This window comes from Salminus brasiliensis, chromosome 15 (assembly GCF_030463535.1).
Source record: "Salminus brasiliensis chromosome 15, fSalBra1.hap2, whole genome shotgun sequence".
Classification (NCBI taxonomy): domain Eukaryota; kingdom Metazoa; phylum Chordata; class Actinopteri; order Characiformes; family Bryconidae; genus Salminus; species Salminus brasiliensis.
The window spans coordinates 26,879,407-26,893,036 of record NC_132892.1 but is presented as its reverse complement, the minus strand read 5'-3'; the positions used below and the strand labels follow the sequence as shown (position 1 = coordinate 26,893,036).

The window sequence follows — 13,630 nt, the reverse complement described above, 5'->3', positions numbered from 1 at the left end:
ATGGGTGTTAATGGGGCTGAAAAAGTCCTATCAGTTTTAGGGAAGCCTACGGAGCCCCTAAATGATCAAGATAGAAAAATACCCTGCATTTAATAACTCTCCCAACTTAACAAGCCGTTCTCTTAATTTAATAAATTGCTCCCTCTGTTTAATAACTCATTCCTGTCATTTCATTCATTTATTTAAACTTGTTCCCTTGATTTAACAATCTGTTTTCTCAATATAATACATTTCTCCCTCAGTGTAAAAACTCATTCCCTCCATTTCATAAATTTTATTTAATCTTGTTCCCTCGATTTAACAATCTGTTCACTCAATTTTCAAAAATGTTTCCTCAATTTAAGAATTTACTCCCTCCATTTAATAACCCATTCCCTCATTCCCTCGATTTAACAATCCGTTCCCTCAATTTAATACATTTCTCCCTCAGTTTAATTACTAATTTCCACCATTTAATACAAAACTTTTCTCTCATTCCATCCATTTAATAACTTGCTTCCTCCGTTTGATCTCATTCCCTCATGTCCAGTTTTGAGGGAATGATTTATTAAACGTAGGGGGAAAGTTATTAAACTGAGGGAATGTAATGAACGATTCATTAAGCTGAGAGTTTAATTCTAATTATTTATTTATCCATCTTAATACTTTAGGAGTCAGGTAGTTGTATTATAAATTTCCCCCATTCTCATTGTTTTTTTCACTTGCACTCACTTATTTGATGTTGACAAGCTGTCTCAAAAAGCACAAAAGACACAAGGCATCCATTATCTTTTATTTTTTACAAACATCCAGCCTAATCCACCTTTACCTCTTTAAAGCCATTATAAATTATAAAAAATAATATACAATTAGATTACTATTCACTATACATTATAGTGTGTACTGACCTGATTAACCAGTTTTCCCTCTCGTCTGCTGGAGTTCCAACTGTTGTCTACCTCCACTCTTGCTGTGTGCATCAGCAGCCTGTACTGACTGAGTCCTCCGTGTCCTGAACAGATGTTCAGCTACAAGGAGTCCCGAGCCAGACATCTGAGGAGTGCAGACTCTGCATGTGACAGGTTACTGTATATGTGTGTGTGTGCTACATGTTAAAGGGCCCATATTCTCATTCACATGATCACTTTCCAATCTGTCTATATTCCTGTGCCTTTAAGACTGATGTATGTAAACGATCTCTGCTTTGATTGGCTGCAGTTTGAAGAAGCAGTTTGAGTGTAATCACTCCTTATAACACTTCAAATCTGAAGGGCGGAGCTAAACTGCTGTAGGGGGAATGTTTTTTGTGTATGATGAATTAAATAAGGCTGTTTTACAGTTTAGTATGTATGTACTGTATGGATGTAAAGACTGGAGTGTAAAAGGTAGGTTTCAGAACGTTAATGATGTTAACATACAACAGCAAACTCTAATACAAAGAAAAGCAGGTAAAGTTCAGTTTTCACAATATGGGCCCTTTAAGGAAGCGGCATAGAGCCTCATACTGGTTTATTGTTAAGCATTCTAACCTGCAAGATGTGTGTATGTATGTGAGATAGAGGGATACCAAGGATTTTCTCTGCTACACAGCACCCTACATTCAACGAGGGTATTCTAATTAACCCATTCATGTCCAGGAACTTCGTCTAGCTCTGAAAAGAGATGAATTTTGTATTGTTATACTTTGGATGAACAGCTAACAGTTAATCAGTTTTCATGCAGACGTTTAGCTGCCAAGCAACAGAAAAAAAAAAACATCCTCAACATGTCGTTATTACAAGATGTTGTGATTAACATAACTAAGAAATAAAAATCTCGTAAGTACGAGAAAATATCATGTTATTGATATGTTGCAATTGACATAAAACACTTTGTAATTAAGATAAAGTATCTTGTTATAAGATATTATGTCATAAAATATTAATATTTATAGAGAATCTTTTAGTGTGCCTCAAGATGGTCCCTCGATTAGGAATAAAGCAATCTTTAGTCTAAGAGGTCCAATCAATTTTTACGTCTGTATGAATGCTGAGATTTAGGCATCCTCTGCAGTGTTTAAATATTTATGTAAATATCATCTATGCTTCCCAATGAAACTAAGATTTCACTGTGACTTGCAGTTGAATTTAATCAACTGCAGCCATTGAGTCAACATAATCTAAATACTTTCCCAATTACATAATGTTCTATGTCTTAATTATGACATGATAGGTCTTTTTACCACACAGTATCTCATAATAATGAGCCACTTTCTCATAATTACAAGATGTTCTGTCATGATTACATAGATTTTTATTTATAATTTATGTAATAAATAAACAGTTTTACAACATATCTCATAATAACAAAATACTTTCTCAATTACATGATGTTCTGTGTCAATGACATAATAGATCACAAACTACCTGATTTTTATGACACTTTTTATGACACCTTGTGTTCGGTATCATAATTATGACATAATAGGTCATAATTACATGTTTCTTTACAACATTGTCTCACATTAATGAGATAATTACAAGATGTCTCAGAACAGTTCATGTTCTACATGTTCCACCACAATTATGATGTCATCACTGTCCTTTTTACTGCATATCTTATGATGAAGCAACTTTTCATAATTACAAAATGTAATTTTTACCTTTAATAATTATGATGTCATTTTTCTGACATCTCATAATAACAAAATACTTTATCATAATTACAAAATATTCTGTCTATATGTTGTTTTATGACATATTTGTATCTCATAATCACAAGATGATGAAAGAGATGTTTATTTTATATTGTAATAATGACCTGCTGAAGAAGGTTCTTTTTATGTTGCTTGGCAGCGATACGCCTCCATCATTTCTATATTTGTACACATTTAATTAGAATTTTCACATTAAAAAACCCAAGGAATTCATTTGTGATAAAATCTTACTTTCAGACATATGTTTGGATCTATTTGAAAATCCTGTTCAGATCTGAGCCCAAAGAACATACGGACCAGGAAATGAACCGTTTCAGTTATGGACATCAACGGGTTAAGAAACAGTAACAATCTTCTGTGTCTCAGACAAGCGACAAAATAGCAAACAATTCTAAAAATCTTGTGCATCCCAGCAGAACATGTCAGAGTCTGGAAAGTCAAGCGTGTACCAGCGTGTACAATTCTTGAGTATTGACGTGTCAGGCCTGATGCAGAAGCACGAGGCCATGGCTTTCAGTCTTCCAAAAGGTCAAAGATCGTTCTTGTATGGCATAGCGGACTGCCTGAGGAGGTCTATGGTTTTTGTTCTGAGTTTTTCTTTTTCCTTTTTTCCCTAACAGAGTAAGATACTGCTTTCTACTCCCGATCTTGGCTCTTTTCTTGACGTTCTGAGAAGACCGCACATATTGCTGAGGAAAAACGATAAATAAAAAAAAGAAGAAAACAAACAAACGAACAAACTAAAAGAATCACATACACATACATATAAATACCAGCATAAATATCAGATGTGATAAATAATGGGTTAATAGCCATATAAATCCACTGACATTCAACAGTCCCTCTCATTTTAAGAGGCTTGAGGAAGTAGCATGATGAATAAACGATAAATATCTCTTTAAGACACATACGCGTTACATTAAAATAGCAAATATAACTATTAAAAGTTCTTGGACGGTGAATCCGGCCAGTCAAGGGACTCGCAGGATGACTGACGGACGTGACATCACCATGGCGACAGTGCCGTGCTCTCGCTGTACCCTGATTGGCTGTCCATCTTCAACTTGTTTTCCTTCAGCCCAGAGACAAACAACCAATGACATTCAGAACCTCTGGCCTTTTCTCTGTGAATTGTTTATTGGAAGTCCTCAAAGGCCAGTTGAGAAGTCTCGAGAGAAAGCCAAAGCATTGCAGTTCTCTGAGTGTGGTTGGTAAGACAGATCAGGCCTGACTGTGTGTGTGTGTGTACATGTGTGTATGTGTACGTATGCATGTGTGTTATGTATGTTTTATCTATGTGTGTGTATTAGTGTGTGTGTGTGTGAGCATTTGCTGGTCCGTCTCATACATGGAAGCCACTCTGTTGAACATGGAGGAGCTGCAGTCGTAGCGTCTGTATGCTGCTCACTATCCTCCTCTGGTGGCCAATCAGAGATACACCAATCCTCCTGACATCACTGTGGAGGCCACAGAGGGAGCGTCAAGTTAGGAAGAACAGAGCAGATCATTAGCAGCACACACAGTTCATTAACCCTTACAGTCTGCAGTTGGTTTTCTTGAGCTCATACTTTAAAGCAGTTTCTCTTTTTCTCACTCTCTCAGTGGTCCACACACACACTGGCCCACCATGAATTGTCCCATTCTTTCAGACGGACAGTCCCTGTCCCTGTCCCTGAACAAAACTCGAAACACCAATGTAATTCTGTTTATCAAGCTTAGCAGACTGCTAGCAAGCTAGCCAGCGACTCTTGTGGTATTTAGGAGTTACACTGTTGATAATAACAGTGATTCAAAGTGATTCTTTAATTGATACAAAGAAACCACTTTTGGTTCCCTAAAGAACTATTTTGTAAAGAAAACTGATAAAGAACATTTTCATTAAGTCTTCTTTAAAAATGTCTCTTTTTGCTAGTGCGGACCACGGGCAGAGGTAGTACAGGAGGGCGGATTCTACAGTATTTTGGCTTGGAGTCCGGGGTTGCCTGTGGTCAGCACATGGATCTGGTGCGGTGAGTGATGGAACAAAAGGAGGAGGTGGGTGTGAAGTTTGTTCAATATTAGGCTGGACTGAGAAGCAGGGTATATAAAGGGGTAAGAGGATCGAGAGAAGGAGTTCGGGGCTTGGTCCATCTCCAAAAGTATGACATAACTCCACTTATAAAAAACGGTTATTCTGTGGGACCAATTAAATAACCCTCTGAAGCCCTTTGGACCAATTACAATGCTCCAAAGTGTCAAAACATTGACTTCCATTGAAAGTTAAGTTAAGTTTTTCACCTGTAAAACTGCTCTTTTGGATATACAAACTTTTTGCATAACAGCAACAACATGTATGTCTTACAAGCATGAAAATCTACAGCAGCCATAAGAAGCTTATGGGACTAAGAAGCCGGGACTAGTTTGATGCTAACACAAATTAGCACTGTGTGCTGTTAAAACACATGAACCTAGAACATCTCATGCTTTACTGTGAATAGTCCTGATACTCAAGATGCAGATGCAAGTGACCAGGTGTATAAAAATATACGATTAGTGTTATCTATGTATTATTGTTATTATTATTCATGAGGAGTGGACGGGGTAGAAAAGGCCAATCAGAGGCTTTTCTGCTTCATATTTTGCTTTTGCCATCGGAGCACCATGGAGGCCACCGCCCACCACCACATTAGTTACAGACGCAGCAAAACTGAACCTCTAGAGGGCGCACTAGCCACTGCTCACGAATCATATAAAATATAAGATTAGGGTTATATATGATCTGACACCATAAGATGACACCAAAGAAAATGAAATTCTAAAAAGGTGGTTATTGGCAGTTTAATAATATTTAACCTTTAAAGTGTTGCTACACTGCCCAAAAGAAATGATAATTTATTTGTTCTGTGATTATCTGCATATGAGTTTTAATAAATAAAACACTAGGCAGATATCCCCACTATATGGTTAGAGTTTGAATAATGTGAAATAATGTGCTGGGCCTTAAATATAATAATATTTAATAATAATATAATAGGGGTGCACTAGCCAGATTTGATAGAGCAAAAATGTAATTTAAAAGTATGAAATGTTTTTGGGGTTCAAAATGTAACCAAACACTACAAGGAACTTGTATGTGAAAATATTTATAGATTTTATAGAAAATTGTTTTCTCAACTGACGCAAAACACGAGAGTGTGTCACTCACTCAATACTCATGCTGGAGATGGAGTCCAGGGTGGTGTACCCTGCTGCTATGAAGTTGTTCTTGTACTGACTCATTTTAATGGAGTCAAGCCAGTCACCAATGGAGATGAAGAGAGGGTAATCAGGCATGTCTTCTGGAGATTCTGGTAAACTGCACACACACAGAGAAGACAAATATAACAGTGTTTCAATTAAGCAGCAGGGAAAGGATCAGAGAGTGCACAGTGAGGTCCAAACCTCACACAAGACAAACATAACGACGTTTCATGCTAGCTAGCAGTGGTGGGTAGTAGTTCCCTACTAACTCCTTTGTTTGTATTTCAGTATCCTTGTGTTGGTGATGCCATCTCTTGTACTTTGTATTTGGTCACACATCTGATGTATTAGGTTCATCGATTTATTTTTTGCCAAGAGAATAGAATAGAGCTGAACACACAGTTCAGCAGTTCTCATACTGATAGGTAGACAGATTTGCAGAGAAAGTTCGCTGCAGTTCTTGTCAGTGCTTATGTAGTGCTTTGTATTTTTACTCATATTGTTGTCTGGGAAACTACGTAACTGCTCTCCACTTTCTCCACAACTTAACACTGAGCTGAGCACACCAATCCAAGTGACACATACCAAGCTCTTGCATTACTAGTGGAGGCCAATGGCAAACAAACCATGGAGGCACAACAACCTTACCTTCTTTGTTGTCAATTTTGTTGCCTGTAGATTCATTGGGATTGAAGTTGCTGACTTATTTGACCAGGTTACTTAGTCAAATAAGCTTAAATAATGGAATGAATGTACCCTTTTAACCCTGCAACATCATGCCCCTGATGATATTAAGTACACATTGCTGTTTTACAGATTTACAGTGTAATGATTTCTGAGGTGTAGCACTGAACTGTGGTTGTAATGCAGGTAGAGGTTGTTTAATCCAACTCTTAATTATAAAGCATCAATTATAAACATGAGAGCAGTATAAAGCAAGACTAAGTGGGTGGAGCTCTACCTGTGCACGTCCTCCACTAGCGTCAGCAGGCTGCTGGGGTTGCGGATCAGCTTGTCCAGGAAGGTGACCACATCGTGAAAGCGTGGCCGCTGGCTGCGTTCCTTCTGCCAGCAATGCAGCATCAGCTGATGCAGGGCCACGGGGCAGCCCATGGGGGCTGGAAGCCGGTAGCCCTCCTCAATGGACAGGATCACCTGCGGAGTGCCAGGATGTAGAGTATTAAAACAAAGGCTTCATAGCTCAGTTCTTCAGATGCTAGTGATGTTGGTGATTTTTTGGATAAAGGGAGCTTTCAACAAGACAAAACCAGCAACTAAATGACTTAATTTTTAAAGGTTTGAATAGTGTAGTAGAATTGCATATCTGCAATGTTGTCTCATTAATGAGCTTTTTTCATTATTGTACCATTTGTACTATTTTGTGTGTTTATATATTCAGACTTCTTTACACTAGATTAAGAGATAGCGAAATTAATACGCATAAACATTTGGTGCAGCTCACATCCTGATTGGACATTTCCCAGTAGGGTCGTTCTCCATAGGACATCACTTCCCACATGACGATGCCGTAGCTCCAGACGTCGCTGGCTGAGGAGAACTTTCTGTACTGGATGGCCTCTGGAGCCGTCCAGCGTATGGGGATCTTCCCTCCCTGAGACAACAAAAATAAAAACAGGGTTTAGAAGTGTGGCTGCATCATTTCCACATTATGACAAATCCTGCCAAAAGTAAACTGAAAAACAAAACTGCTGATATAGTATATTTTATTCATGAAGATATGATGTGCACATTCAAGGTATCACTTTTTTCAGTGCTGTAAAGCAGCAACTTTAACACTTAAAGGTTTAGGGTTAGTACTGTTGGTTTGCTATGGTTGACATCACATCCATAATGACTGTTATCGTTGTTTTTTTTCTGCAGGAAGGATTTTAGCACCAATGTCCCAGAGGCAAAATAAATAGTGACTCAGAATGCTAGCAGAGGCTGTAGGTCTGCCCTTTTTTTTCTTTTACAGTGTGCCATGTTTTTGTAAATCATAATGTAATTGACCATGTTTTCCATTTTGCCATGGATGGATTATAATGTAAATAAAATTGTTTTTGCACAGTTATGTAGTTGCCTCTACCTATGATTTACAAAAACATGGCTGAATGTGCAGGGTGTTTTTTCGTCCAGTATACACAACACAAATCATAATCAATAATATCTGCACCCATCTCTTTGCACCCATCCTTTATTGAGGCAAAGTGGAGACCTATGCCCTCTGCTGACCCATATACTGTACAACCTGTAATGTGCATCACCTCTGATTAATTAACCCTCTGTACATTAATGCAAACAGTAAGGGAAGCTCAGACCATGTCCCATTCCTATGAGCTGTGATTGAGAATTTCTTTATATCATACAAATATTACATCATGCTTTAGTTATGATTTTGTAACTGCCAGTTCTGAGGGTTAAGACGCTGTCTGTGAGAAGCCTCATGAGGTTTCTAAGATATATATTGAAATTCAAGAGCAGGAGAATGTGTGTGTGTGTCTCACCGTAGTGGTGTAGGCTGCCTCTGGGTCGTCCTCCAGCACCCTGGACAGGCCGAAGTCCGACACCTTACACACCAGGTTGTCATCCACCAGAATGTTCCGGGCTGCCAGGTCGCGGTGAACGTAGCCGATGTCGGACAGGTACATCATACCGGAGGCAATGCCGCGCAGCATTCCAACCAGCTGGATGACGGTGAAGTGCCCGTCATGTTTCTACGAGGAGAGAGAGAGAGAGAGAGAGAGAGAGAGAGCAAGAGAGAGAGAGAGAGAGAGAGAGAGAGAGAGCGAGAGAGAGAGAGAGAGAGAGAGAGACAGAGAGAGAGAGAGAGAGAGAGAGAGAGAGAGAGACTACATTCAGTCATGTGAGACCTCACTGGCGGATAACAGCTGCTGAATAAAGTAGTGCACTGAAGTAGCGTGTTTATTTTAAATGTGTTCATGACTTTCATACAAACACATAAACACAACCCTTTATGTTTTCTAATAACCAATATTTGTTTGTCATCCATTAAAACTCACTCTGATATTTAACTGGAATTCTATAGTCTTTCTTTAGTCTTTCTTGACACACTAGTTAAGAAGGTAGGCTTGCTTGCCATCAGCAGCCGGTGTGCGAGAGAGCACAACTGGCCTTGCTCAATCAGATATGAGTAGACTGCCTCTCCACATGAATCCTAGTGTGATGTTGGTCAGCATGTGCTACTCTTTACCATTCTAGTGTTGGGGGTATTGCGAGTGATAGGGGGAGTTCATATGAATTGGGTAATTGGCCTTTTAACGTGGATAGAAATGAGGGTAAAATTAGAATAAATTTAATATTTAAATATATATTAATATATTCATATATATATATAACAATTTATATTTATATATAAATATAGATAGGAATGCTTTATTACATTATCAGAGCTGCCATCCCTGAAACCATGTAGTCAGTTGTTAAGAGTGTGTCATGTCTGTGATGATGAGGGTTTTAATAGGCAGCAGATCCATGACAGCATTTTCATACTAGGGACAAGAATTTGTGAATAAAAATGTGCAATTAGGACTAAAAGGGGAGAAATCCCCTGTAGCTAGACATTTTAACACAGTAGGTCATGATGTTAATTCCTTACGTTTCACAAGTTTGGAAATTGTGAATCAGTTGCCAAGGGGTGGTGATTACAAAAGCCGCCTCCTGCAGAGAATGGCTTAGTATGTCTTTAATTTAAACACAATAATACTACATGAATGAATCAAAAGAGGACTTGTCTTGTGTATACATAAATGGTGTTAAATAAATAATGTTGTAGAGTGTGGAGCTTCACATAGTATAGTGCAGTATAGTACAGTTGTTCCAGCTGATAAGGGTGAACCATGGAAATAATGTGGGTGGCTTTTATAGAATTATCAGGTTTATTTAGAGGGTAAGTGTGTATTTTGTCCTAAGCACACAGAGGCCTGAGAGCAGAAATGCTTTAGTGTGTTTAAACAGGCCCTATGTTTCTCCAGCATATTCCTTGGGTATTTTTGTATTCTGCACTTTAAAAAGCTATTTCAGGGCCTGTTCATTTTTGTTTGGTCATAACCAATAACCAAGAAAAAAACAACCATATAGAAATCAGGTTAGGAAGCAATTTAGTTACCAAGTTTATGTAAAATGTTGGTGCACTACTACTCTTTTTCAAATTATATGTTTTGTGTGGCTTTCAGCTGTTGTAGGCCATCTACTTCATGGTTTGACATGGTGTGCATCCTGAGCTGCTTCTTTGCTCACCACAGGTGTACAAGGTGGAGTTCCCATAGTCTTTCTGTGAGCTTTAACCAGTCAGGCAATTCTCATAAGACCTCTCCCATCTCACTCAGAATCACTGAGATCACATTTTCCCTCATTCTGATGATTGATATGATCATTACCTTAAGCTGCTCACCCGTATCTGCATGATTGTATGCATCTCACTGCTGAAACATGATTGTCTGATTAAATAAGTGCATGAAGAAGTACGTGTACAGAGCGTTCTGACTGTTCATACACTTCATGGACAAAAATATTAGGACACCTGCTTGTTCATTGTTTCTTTCAAAATCAAAGGTATTTAAAAAAAGAGTTGATTCTGCTTATGTTGGAGTAACTGTCTTCATTGTCCAGATAAGGCTTTCTACTAAATGTTGGGGCATTGTTGTGAGGATTTGATTGCATTTAGAGTATTAATGAGGACCCCTCTTATCCCCAACTCATCCCAAAATACTGAATGGAGCTTCGACCATCATTCCAGTCATTTTCTAATGGCAATAGTTCTCTACAGGGACTAGACAGGCTGTGTGTGTGCATTTGCACAACTGTGTCAGCAATCGGTATAACTTCAGCAACAAGTAGCTAAATGCATTCACCCACTCACATAAGCTTAAAGACTTAGAAATACTAGAATTGCTAGCAATGTGCACACGGTAGAGTCTATGCAAGCAAGCTAACTAGCTTTCACTAACGTTAGCATGGGCAAAGGGTATTATTATAAACTGCTTGGAGAAGACCTCACCCTCAGGAAAGAGTCCAAAGATCCATTCTCCATGTACTCCACTACTATCATCACTGGACGACCTGCACACATGAACAGGACAGTGTTTAATAATGCACACTGTAAAATGCAAGAAATCAGGTGAAGTGAGGTTGGGCACAAATATAGAAAACTGAAGAAGGAGAGAGATGTATATGTCTAAGCTATTTGCTGCATCTGTAGTGTACAAATCAATTATTACTGACAGTAATTTCAGTGCAGAAAGCCTTCCTCAGCACCTGCCCTTTGACTGTACGTGAGGTTTGAGTGAACTGGTTTTTGCTTCTTTTTTAAGTGCAGGGAAATAAGTTGAAATGCCAAAAAAATGCTAAAAGATGCCAAAAATAGAGACTCAATTTAAACACTATGTTAAGTGTAAATATTTCATGTCTGTGTCCATGTATCAAAGTATTATGACAGCTCTCAGAACACCCTTATCCAAATAGCTTTGTCTAAGAAGCTAATACGAAGGTGCAGAGGTGGACTGACTGTTTTTTGTGATGTTATGAAATAAACAGTTGGTGGGAGGAACCTGGCTGAAGCCCCTTCTCCCTAATCTAATGTCCTATAAATAACATCTATCTCATTCAGATGTCTAAAACAAAGTTTTCACAACCCTCCACTACCCTGTTACCTCCCTTTTTAACTCTGTTATCTTATCAGATAGGGTGGACTGGCTTCCTACCACAAGCAGAAGCCACCTAAACGCCGGTTTCTTTAGTCTCATCCCCATCACCATATGCTGATGGCATGGTCCCCCATTTACTGTTATACTGTAGTAATCCATTTGTAATCTATAGATGCAGCGATCAGATTTCTTTCTAATAGCTCTCTATAATTGTGCCATTCTCTATTGTGCCCATCCTTACTTCACCCAACTGCAGCCCGCTCTCTTTCTTGCATGGTGCACCTCAGTTCATCATCACATGCACCATCATCAGATGCACTTCACATTGCACAGTTACCGCTACCATTCCTCTCAGCCACTCTTTTTGAAGCACTCGTCTGATTCCTCTAATTACCCACAAATGGCCTGAGCTATTAGACTGATTAGCCTAATCTCTGCTGAGAGGAGAGCTGCAGAAAGAGTGACTAAGACAACAGAGATGAAAGATATGAAGATAAAAAAGATAAGAAAGCAGGGAAAGGGTGGCAGTGTCAGGACATCGCCTGGCGAGGTGTTGGAGTGCATTTCAGGCTGCTGACTGTTTGTGTTTGCTCTGAAGTTTGACGCACAATAAACACAGAGTTTGATATGGCTTTGATTCAGCGGCAAAACAAACTGCTTGGCTAGGCCTGATCAGCAATGTCACAGGTGTTGACTTTTGCACCATAATATATACTGTACATATTTTTAATACTGTGAATATCAACAGACATTGACTGAGACAGTAAAATTCATAGTTTTCAGGTTTGTTCTGGCCTTAAAATGTTAGAATTGCATAGACTTTGCCCAGTTTTGCACAAGTAGGCAATTAACTGAGAGAATTTTCTTAGACCTGTAAAAGTAAAAGGCCTGAAAAAAGATCACTATTTAAAAAATGGCAGGAGTGAACACTGCATGATGAAGAAGTAAACAGACAATGTTTCTAACATTTATGAATAGACAACAGAACATCAGAAATGTTATAAAATGTTACAGATAAACTAATTTTAATTTAATTCTAATAATCTTAACTCCACCTGTACATCCACTATGGACTACCTCGAGAGGCAGAAGCTGAAGGTTTTGCAACTAATCTAAATTAACCTAAGCCTTCAACCTGAACATCACTGAAAATCTGTAGGTCGATTTCAAGAGAACAGTGCATGCATCAGATACAGACATGTTGTGGACTGTCAGGGGACTGTGAGGGCCATCTTGAGGTAGATCTTGAGGTAAATCACTGTGAAATGTGTTTAGGCTTAATATCCTAAACTTTCTTCTTCAAAAAAAAATCCTATCCATTTCTTCAATACAAACTGAGAACAGTCTCCCCGAAAAAGCTTTCATATCTTCTTACAGTCTTCTTCTGTTTTGTGAGAAACAACTATTGTAATGCTAAGAGGAGAGCTTAGAGGAGAGCATGGCTGATGACTGTTGGGACAAGATTTAAGGAGTATTTATGAAGCTTTGCCTTTCCTAATGAGGATTGTCAACAAGCCACAGCCCTAATAAAACAGTCCAGTATGTACAGTTATAAATATTTATAAATACATGGTTCAGTTAATGACAGCAAATCCATGAAGCTGAAGAAGAAACAACCCTGTGTTCTTCTAACCAGGTATGAATTTAGATATAGAAGTAATTTTATATATTAATGTTTTGATGTCATACAGTGGTAGCAAAGACACATTCATCAAGTTCTTATGTTCTCTGATAATGTGTGAATTTATAGTCTTACTCTTCGTGACCACACCCTCCAGTCTGATGATGTTAGGGTTGTCAAACTGCCCCATGATGCTCGCCTCACGCAAAAAGTCCCGCCTCTGTCGCTCAGTGTAGCCACCCTTCAGTGTCTTTATGGCCACAGAAGTCTCCTTCTTCCCTGGAGTTCGGAGACGACCACCACACACTTCCCCAAACTCACCTACAGACACACACACACACACACTTTCTGTTTACAAAATAGGTTGAGTTGATATTCACTTGCAAACTCTAGTCACTAGGTGGCAGTGGCATAATAACAAAACTAGACAATAACGTGCACGCTTCCCTGGAC

The 13,630-nt window shown here is 38.7% G+C and overlaps 1 protein-coding gene across 1 annotated transcript in view; it reads right to left on the bottom strand.

Moving 5' to 3' along the window:
• Positions 1–764: 764 nt before the first annotated feature.
• The window catches only part of epha6 (eph receptor A6), a 168,254-nt gene continuing 155,388 nt past the window's right edge, over positions 765–13,630 (bottom strand). Inside the window, exons 11-17 of the mRNA XM_072657652.1 lie at positions 13,313–13,498; positions 10,911–10,972; positions 8,398–8,607; positions 7,356–7,505; positions 6,855–7,048; positions 5,859–6,008; positions 765–4,131 (exon numbers count right to left, since the gene is read on the bottom strand). Coding sequence (XP_072513753.1) covers positions 4,017–4,131; positions 5,859–6,008; positions 6,855–7,048; positions 7,356–7,505; positions 8,398–8,607; positions 10,911–10,972; positions 13,313–13,498 — 1,067 coding nt within the window. The 3' untranslated portion in view covers positions 765–4,016. The remainder of the gene's footprint in view (positions 4,132–5,858; positions 6,009–6,854; positions 7,049–7,355; positions 7,506–8,397; positions 8,608–10,910; positions 10,973–13,312; positions 13,499–13,630) is intronic.